Source organism: Sorex araneus, chromosome 3 (assembly GCF_027595985.1).
Source record: "Sorex araneus isolate mSorAra2 chromosome 3, mSorAra2.pri, whole genome shotgun sequence".
Lineage (NCBI taxonomy): Eukaryota > Metazoa > Chordata > Mammalia > Eulipotyphla > Soricidae > Sorex > Sorex araneus.
Window position 1 is genome coordinate 80,940,687 of NC_073304.1, and position 10,136 is coordinate 80,950,822.

The 10,136-nt window shown below is 41.2% G+C and overlaps 1 protein-coding gene across 2 annotated transcripts in view; it reads right to left on the minus strand.

Moving 5' to 3' along the window:
- Window positions 1–6,294, minus strand: part of DPH6 (diphthamine biosynthesis 6) — a 158,826-nt gene extending 152,532 nt beyond the window's left edge. For both annotated transcript variants that reach the window (XM_004609552.2, XM_004609553.2), the window contains exons 1-2: window positions 6,262–6,294; window positions 2,328–2,422 (exon numbers count right to left, since the gene is read on the minus strand). In XM_004609552.2, coding sequence (XP_004609609.2) covers window positions 2,328–2,422; window positions 6,262–6,284 — 118 coding nt within the window. In that variant the 5' untranslated portion in view covers window positions 6,285–6,294. The remainder of the gene's footprint in view (window positions 1–2,327; window positions 2,423–6,261) is intronic.
- Between the last annotated feature and the right edge of the window lie 3,842 nt (window positions 6,295–10,136).

Below are 10,136 nucleotides of genomic sequence, written 5' to 3' on the forward strand. Positions count from 1 at the left end.
TGCTCTCACAATATACTGGAAGGAAAAGAAGTTAATCAATAAATCACTCAATAATTACCAACTTCCTGCTGACTTTAATTCAAGATTAGCTAACCCTCCCTGTAGCCTACAACCCAATCTGTAACCATCTATTCTCTTCTATCCTTATGGTTTCCAGCTGATTTTTTTTCCAGCTTTTACTTCACCGTGTATATTTTATCTACTTTAAATTTGTTATTAATAACAATATTCTAAATAAATGTCTCCATTTCCACTGTGAGGTGTAATTTAAGGACAAACTATGTCTGTGTCATCTTACTACCCTTCCATGGAGTGAACCATGACCATATGGAAGACTACACATTAATAATTCAGTATTTGGTAACTGGTAACTATAATAATTCACACAGAAAGCTGAATACAATGTAAAAATTCAACAGGAAAATTATATTACATATACATTACATATTATATATATAAATATTTGCCATCTAAAGACCAAGGCCTCTCAAAATAGAAAACTTATAAACCCATTTACCTGACTGGCCACAAGCATAAAGGAATTTTTTCCTTTGTAACAGAATCTGTCTATACAAGAAGATTCTATTTCTTTCTATTATAGAAATTATAGCATATTTCCCCCTCATCTTTATTCAAAGATTTCCTTATCATTTAAAAGTCAGAGATAGCTCACTTTATTTAAATTTTTTTTATTACTGAATCACCATGAGGTTCAGTTACAGACTTACAAACTTCCATGCTTATATTTCAGTCATACAATGGTCAAGTATCCATCCCTCCACCAGTGCCCATTTTTCACCACCAATGGTCCTAGCATCCTTGCCACCATCCCCACCCCATTCCCCCTCCCCCTACCACACCTCTGTGGCAGGGCATTCTCTTTTGGAAATAGCTCACTTTAAAAAAACACACATCATTTCTATAAAAACAGTTATTATTTGTAAACAGGAGATGTCCAGTGAAAAATCCCAAAGTATATGTTTATGCCTGGTCCTGTAAGAGACAGTTCAGTTTCTATTCTCTTGTCTTTCCACTTCACTTTCAACATTACTTTGGTCTTAATCATAAAAGGAAAGTAAAATCAACACCTTGCTATTTCCAGGATTAATTCTAGTTAATTCATTATTCATCTTTCTACCAAGAAACTTTGAGTAAACACCTACCAGAGTAACAGATCTGTCCTAAGTACTAAGAGCAATTAAAAGTAAATATGGTCTCTCTAGAAGCTCACAAGTAATCCATTTTAGAATAAAAAAAGAAAAGTAAAATAAATAGAAAGCAACTGAAAATGATGAAGGACCTATGAATGGAAGGACAGGCAGAAGAAAGAAAGAAAAATAGGGAAGAAGGGAAAAGGAGGAAGGGAATAACAGTAGAATAGAAGCACAAAACTTGAAAAAAGTTGAGGATGATAAGGAAGATGAAAAAAAAAAATAGTTTACTAGAAAAATCATGTGCAAAAGTAGTAACAGAGTTAGGCAAGGGCTAATCTCTCCACATTTCATTTTAGCAGCTAATCTCTAAATTATATGAGTAGGGACTGGAGCAATAGCACAGCGGGTAGGGAGTTTGCCTTCCACGTGGCCGACCCGGATTCAATTCCCAGCATCCCATATGGTCCCCTGAGCACTGCCAGGAGTAATTCCTGAGTGCAGAGCCAAGAATAACCACTGTGCATCTCCAGGTGTGACCCAAAAAAGCAAAATAAATAAACAAATAAACAAACAAATAAATAAATAAATATGAGTATTAAAAAGCAACTTACTGAATATTTTTCTTTCCTTCTTCTGTGCACTGCCAGCAGCGCTCAAGGGCTATACTGGGCAGGGCTCAATGGCCACACAGAGCCCAGGACTGAACAAAGGCCTAACACAGGCAAAACATGTGCTTTTGAGCTGTAATCCCCAGATTTATACTTTAATTTTTTAAAAAGTATATTGTAGGTTAACTGAATCCTTCTCAAATTCTTATGTCAAAGTGCTAGTATTTCGAAATTTGACTTATTTGAAGACAGGGTCATTGTATAATTAGCTAGGAGGATGTCATTATGTTTTGTTCTAAATCCAAAATGATTTCTAAGGGGGAAATCTGGACATAGGCATGAACACACAAGATGATAAAAGTTCTAATAGCAAAAGACTAGGGAGAAATTTTTTAAGTAACTAAAGTGAGGTCTAAAAATGTTTATAGATTAACAAAACAGTATCTAATAGGTTGTAAGTATGTATTAGTTCCTTTTTGTCTTTGCATATCACGTAGAATAGAACACACTGTGAGGTTGGAGTTTCAGTCATTTAAGTAATATCCCAATAAAAGTATGTACTTACTATGGTTTTCAGTTGGTCTTAGATTTGCTAAAGCAACAATCTGATGCCCAGCTGCAATGCACTGCATCATATTATAACAGCTGTCCTTCCCACCACTAAAACATAAGGAGATAAAGGGATAAATATTAGGTTATTGACCATTATCAATATAAAACCATTAGCTATCAAAATAAAACTATAATTTTGGAATATTCGAGGGACTACAATTAGGATTATAAAAATTCAAGTAATTTTCAAGGTATAAGAAACTGAGCATATAAAAATAAGTAAGGTTGTTTACACAAGAGCTTATTAAATTGTATGACATTAATAACATATTATTCTAAATAAAATGTGATAACTGATTTATATTGACTTTACTTAATGAACAAAATAGTTTATAAAAAGAAATTATATTTCAGCTAAACATATATACATATTTGTTATATAACATATATATTTAGATGAAATTCGATGAAATAGGGGGAAAATCTATTTTTTTAAGTATCACATTATATTTACTTATTTATAAACGTAAGTGTACTGGTATTTATTCAGTCACTGATTAAGCTGATTGAAGTGGGCATAAACTCCAAGAGAAAAAATCTATTCTATCTCATTATAAAAAGTCTAACAAGGTGGCTGAGCAATAGTACGATGGGTAGGGCATTTGCCTTGCACACAGTCAACACAAGTTCAATCCCCAGCATAGTCCCCCAAGTACCATAGTAGTAATACTGCGTTCAGAGCCAGGAGTATCTCCTGAGCATTGTCAGGTACAACCCAAAAAGGAAAAACAGAAAATTTAACAACTGGTTCTGGCCATCACCACTAATTAAAGGATGAAACTAAAGATTTGAGATACTGGGCTGAAAATGATAATATAAGGGTTAAGGTGCTTGCTTGCCTTGCATGAGACTGACCCTAGTTTTATCCCTGGCACTACATATGGTCCCTGAGCACACAGCCAGAAGTAAGCTTTGATATCCAAATCTAATGGCAAAGATTTATATACCTGGTGGAATTACTGGATCATATAGACAAATTAAGTATCAGTACTTTCAGTTCTTCGGCACTCAGATATCATTGTATATAGGTTGGCAGAATAAGGCTGAAGCCATAAATCTAATAAATAGCCAAAATTTTAAATTCTGGTGCCAAATCTATATAAGGTAGAGCCTAATCATTTTCTCAAGACAGGTGTTAGTTCATCTCTAAGGCAACATGTATGCTATTTTGGTGTAATATTCTATTGCTTCTTACTATGTTTCTTTTTTCCATTATTGCCTCTCTACCTTCTCCCCAATACCCCTCCTATTTCCCTCCTTTCCAATCTTGGCTTAAGATCTACAAATGTACAACCAGACAATGTACAAACCTATTCATAGACCTAGAAACTAAAAGAGAGTAATTGTCCTAGAAGTTGCCCTTTTTTCCCTTTTATTTTAGTTCCTAACATTTGTCTGCCTCTACTACATATGGATCAATAACTGTCATTCTAGAACTTCTCAAGGGGAGATTGCAAGGAGCAAACTAAAGTTATACATCACAATGTCTTTTCTCAGATTCTAAATTTTACACAACTTTCCCTATTAAACCTCACTGCTCTATTTCTGTAAGACAAAAGGATCTCATTATTTAGAATATTAAGAATGTCATAGATTAAAGGACAAACACGATAAGAGTAAACTGAGATTTCAGGTGTGGTTTTAAAATAATATTTCCCAAATTAAATTGTGTGGAAGACTAGTATATAAAATCTCTTGTGTCTATGAACAACAGCTTTTCAAAGTCAAATGAATTCAGGAGATGCCATGTAACTTACTCATGTCTTAGTCTGACTTGAAGTATACTAGCATGTGCTTAGTGAGAAGTTCCACAGACAATAAGAATTTTCATTCCCAACCTGGAAAACTTAACTAAATTATTCAATATATGCAGGTTTACAATCATTATAAAATTAATAGAATAACCTAATTAATCCTCAAGGTTTTGTTTTTTTTTTGCTTTTTGGGTCACACCTGGCAATGCACAGGGGTTACTCCTGGCTCATGCACTCAGGAATCACTCCTGGCAGTGCTCAGGAGACCATAAGGGATGCTGGGAATCGAACCCGGGTCAACCGCGTGCAAGGCAAATGCCCTACCCGCTGTGCTATCGCTCCAGCCCCTCTCAAGGTTCATTTAATTGCAAAATTCAATCCCTTGTGTGCAGGAAGGAAAACAGTATCATTTACGGTCAAGAGTCTGTTTCACTTAGTCCCTAAAACACATATATCTTATCGTTCATTTTAGTCACATAATGATACATAAATGGTACACAGCAAAGATTCGCCCTTGTTTAAGCTTAAATTTATAGTCTGTGTATTTGCAGATAATGCATATGTAACCATTTGATGTACTGTTGTGTATTTATGCTTACAGTATGTCTCCTAGCACTTATACAGAACTTACAGTTTAGCACGGATCCCTGTTTTTTGTGTTTTTTTTTGGTTTGGGGGACCGTCTGCTCAGGGCTTATTCCTGGTTCTGTACTCAGAGATCACTCTACGGGGACACAGGGTGGGGGACCACACCAACATCAGCTTCGTACAAGACAAGTGCCTTTCCTGGTGTATAAGTTTTCGAACACTGCATTGTTCATTTGGGGCAACACCTGGCCATGCCCAGGAGTTACTTCTGGTCTGCACTCAGGAATCATTTCATGAAGTGCTCAAGGGATCAACTGAGTGCAAGTTAAGCATCCTACCCCCAGGACACTGCCTTTTAAATTATTTAAGTAATACATGTACATTTCAGAATATTGAAAACAAGTATATCAAGCATTTCTCCTTTTCCCCATGATGTGAGTCTTTTAGTGTCTTAGTCAAGCTTTCAGCAATATCTGAATATCTAAAGACAATTGCTCATTTCCTTGACTACCTCTTATTCTTATCTAGATCAAATGAGATTATAATGTTCTTGGAGAAGAAATTCACTCCATAATAAGTATTTTGATATTATAGTCCAGTATCTCCTCCCTCAAAAGCATTTAAGTAATGAAAGAAACTGAACTCTTATAATCACCAAAGAGGCGATTATACTGTTATGAGGCCTTAATCGGCCATTACTGTCAGCCCAGTATCAATTGCTGAACACTGGACGAAGAAAACGCTTATGCAATCTTCCAGGGGTTTACAAGGCACTTGACTGAAATGTGCATTTCACGGCAAAGAGGTCCAAATCCCATCAAACAATCCTAGCCTAAACGGCATGTTTTCCCCAACGCTGTCCCTGTGTTTCTACTTGTCCCTGTGTGTGTAGCTGTTCTGCTGCCGCGGGCCTCACTTCCAACAAGGAAACCCTAAGGGGTGGCTACGGATTCCAAACTATTCTGGGGCCAAGGAGCACGCAAAGCAACAGAAAACTAGAGGGTCGGAGCGGCACATCTCCCACCTAGCGGGGCCCCTCCTCGCGCCACAGCCCCGAGATCCGGCCCGGGAGAAGCCACCCCGCACCCCGCCAGTGGGACTGCGCGGGAGCGAAACCGCGGCTGGCAGCGGGGGGCTCGCAGGGCCCCCAAGCAGTCGAGGGACGAGAACTCCAGGTGGAGAGAAGCGGGGACACAAAGGCTAAGGGCTGCGAAAGTGCCCTGAGGTGGGCGACGCCAAGTTGCAGTTTACTAAAGAGGTGAAGGAGCAGCATAGGGAGGAGGCGCGCGGCCGGGCTGTGGGGGAAACGGGCCGGCCGGCCCCGCTCCCCGTAAGCCCCGCCTCTTCCGGCAGCCGAGAGGGGGGGCCGCCGAGGCCCCGGCGGCAGCGCGGCTCGCGCCGCCGACTCCCCCTCCAACCCCCCTCCGTCCTGGCGCCGGACGGCGGCGGAGGAGGCGGCGGCGGCCACAGGAGTTCGGGCTCGCGGGCGGGAAGAGCCGAGAGGCGGGCTGCGGAGGGAGGCCGGCGGCTCGGGCGGCGCGTTACCTGATCAGCGCCGCGAGCCTCATGCTTGCGCAGTGCGCGTGCGTGCGGCGGGGCTGGCCGTCACCGGGCTGTGGCTGACGCGCCGCGGGGCCACCCCCGCCAGAGTGTTCGCACCCCGCCTGAGCCCGCCTCGGCGTGGCCCCCCCAATCGCCGCGAGGGGGGCTGCTGGGCGCGGAAGATAGATACACACACACACACACACACACGCTGTGGGCGCCTGGTGTCTGTGACGAGGCGAGGCGGCCTCGATAAACGTGTTTAGGCACAGCCTAGCCACCTAAGGGAGGGCACTGAGGCCTCCGGAGGAAGGGCAAGGGCTGCGTCGCCAGGACGCCAGGATAGGGACCGTGGGTTTGTTTCTGAAGAGGATGGGTTTAAAGTCGTTTCTGCTGCCAGTGCAGAAACACTTGTCTTGCTGAGGGAACGTCCAGTCTGCGCACCCAGCTCCCTCAGGGAAAGGCGTGTTTCCCTCAGAGAATCACCTCACTCACTCCTTGGGTTTTGGTTTTACTTTTTGCTAAAACTAAAATTTCTCCTCTTTGCTGGAACTCGGGTCAGATCTGGAGGGACCTTGACTTCCCAGGTTCCCTGGACGTTGGGCCACCTGTAAACTGGAGAGGTTGAAAAGTTAATCATTAAGTCTCTTCACAGAACACCCGTGGTCTTGAATAAAGAAATCTAGCGTTGTTCTGTTGCATTGAGGTAATCAAGATAATCAAGCTTCCAGATTCACCAAGTAGTTATTGAGTGCTTTCCGTGTACCAGGTACTCTTTTGGACTGTTTGGGACAGTTCCTTGAGCAAAATAAGGATCTTTCCCCTTAAGGCGTTTATCTGAGAGAAAGGAGAAGCAATATAAGGTTGAAAATTCTTAAGTAGTTTGTTTAAAAGGTGATAAATGCCATGGAAAAGAAAATTAGAGTTTGAGAGGAATCAGGAAGAAGGTGAAAGGGCAAGCTGCTGGAATTAATGGTCAAGGTGGGATTTAATGAGGTGAGTTAAGCCAACCTAAAGGAAAAGTATTAGCTATAAATAACAAATCTGCCCCAAAAGGGATTAGACAGACTTTCCACGACTTCCTGCATAGGCCTTTGTATCACCTTGATATGAGTACTAAAGTTAATGGAAGATCTTGTACCCTTAGAGAAGCTTTTATTCTTGAGAGAAAGGTGTGTGCCTAGAATTAGGGATATTTCTGAAAACAAGCTTTTTCTCAGAGAAAACTACCAAAGTAGGGCATAAACACAGAAGTAGATTTTGTCCAATGACTGCATCCCTTGTCATATAAAGATAGCCCCAATCACTAGGTCCCCTGGGATGAAAAGTTCAGGATGAATTTCCCCTTCACCTTAACAAACGGGACCTTCGTGAACTTTACAGCACCTGCTCCACTGCACACAATTTTAAATTTCTTTCTCTTTCTGACCTAAATCAGCTGGAGGAGTACCAGAGTTGCGGGGAGATATTCCCATGTATCCTGACAAAAGGAAGTGTGCTCCAGACAGAAGAAATTAAAACCAACACTCGGGGTGGATCCCATGTTTGTGGAAGAATAAGGCTGACTGGTGTGGCTAGATCAGAGCAGACTGGGCAGAGTAGCGGGATGTAAGGTTTCAGTGATGGTGGGGGAAGAAAGATCCTACATTGTCTTGGAAGCTATAAAGAACTTTTTCTTTTTTTTATATTGAGTGAAATGGGTGACCATTACTGATCTTTGAAAAAGATATGGCTTAAAACTTTAAAAGGATTGTGTTCTGCTGTCTTGAAATATACCCCTTTGGAAGCGATTGAAATATTTCAGGTGAGAACTGATAGATCTGGAACCAAGATACTAGTAAATTTACTGATAGTGGAAAGATTCCAGCTCTTTATCTCTATTGGCTAATAGAGCCAACAGAATTGGATGGACTAGATATGAGATGTGAGAGAAAGAAATGATACCAATGTTGTAGCAGATCTGACTAAACTTCAGGCTCTTGTGTAGAAGCAGCAAGAGCAGCATGCCTCCAGTGTTATAGCTCTATTTACAGTAGGTATAAGTAGTCTGTGCAAGCTGACTCTTCCATGGTTTCTGCAGCGAGAAGCGGTGCTGAGCAAAGTACAGGACAGCAACCCTAGTTACTTGTTCAATGGTAACCTGACTTTATATTCTGTATTCCTACCTTTTAGCTATTTCTGCTATCTAATGGATTCTTCCTCATCTAAATGAGCGTTTGTGAAACTGCCTGTGAGTTTCAAAGAGCGTGGGCACTCAGGACGCCAGCAATCGGTGGTTGAGAACCATTCCCCTGGCCCACAGGGGAAGGAAGCAATGAGGAACAGGGCACCAGACTGGTTGGTAATCAGGAACTATTTATTTCTTATTCTCATCCTTACAGCTTCATTATCCTGCTTCTCTCTTATAGCACAGTTATTTCTTCTCCAGCATAGTTAGATCTCTTTCTCCCCTACAGCAGCGTAGTTAGTTCTCCTAGTATTTTCCTACATAGCTAGATCATTCTTTTCCTACATAGTTCGATCTCTTCCCCATTACATTACAATTTTTCTTCTTCTCCCCCCCCCCTTTTATAACACAGTTATATAGGAATCGTGGAGACAAGACCTGGAGCAGCTGCACATGAACGGCTCTACTGCTCCTAAAAGACCATGATCCTGGAGCCCTACTAATTTCGGCACCCAGCAGCTTCTTACAGAAATGCCTCTACACTGAACTGAGCTGTGACCCCATGCCGCCTCAGGAGGGGAAAGGTTTTTCTCTCTTGGCTTTTCCTTTCTGAGGTGGCAGCAGCGGCAGTGGTGGTGGCCGCATGGCGACCGCCATCTTATAGAGCCCACTAACTAGAGGTACGAGCTTGCAGTGACGCAACTTCTGGCAGAAATTTCTCTGGACTTAATTACTAAAATACCAGAAATCCAAAATGGCGACCTCATATACTCTTTATTCTTAGCAATGTAAAACAAATTATCAAATGATGCCTTTTCAGCAGGTTTGATTGTTGAGGGAAAATTCCAAATAACAATAGTGAGTTTTCTGTTGAAATGTTGAATGTACTCAAAGTATAAAGAAAGTAAAGTGAAGATCATTAGCCACACAGGTGTGTGTGGGGGGTGGGATGGGAGGTTTATTGGGGTTCTTGGTGGTGGAACATGTGCACTGGTGAAGGGATGGGGGTTGATCATTGTATGATTGAGACTTAAACCTGAAAGCTTTGTAACTTTTTCCTTGGTGATTCAATAAAAAAAATAAACAATTAAAAAAAAAGAAATCATGAAGGGTGGGGGTACACATAAGTCGGGTTGAACATTATCATTACAACAAACAAATGGAAAGCCACTCCTTCAGGGGAAGTTCTAGGAGATTAACTCAGAGACAAAATCTCACCTGAGTGTTCAGCACTCTAGATTCCTAGGAGATCCGCTCAAGGATGGGATTCTATCAAGGTATATTGTTTTCTCCTTTCCTCAGCTAGTAATCCATTTAAACAATCATAATAAATTTACTTCTTACTAATATTTCTAGTCATTTTGTATGAACACAGAAAGCTTAAAGGTTGGTTCTTCCTGGGGACATTTCGCTATATATCCCAGACTACAGTCCTCAAGCCAGGTTAGTCTTTCCTAACCCCAAAAGGGTTCTGATTAAGTTACCTATTTTTGGGTCATGACAGAGTTTGTTCCATCACCTTGCTCTTAACTTATTATACTTCTTATGGTACTTAGCTTTTCCCTTTTCAATGCCAGGATAGCTCACAGCTTGCCCTGAGTCCATCCTTGTCCCTCACTCACTGGGACCCTCCTTTTGAGTGTGTTAGGAAGTAAGGGCAACTGAGACTTAAGTAAATATGATGAATGCTGAGTAGATATTATTCGGAATC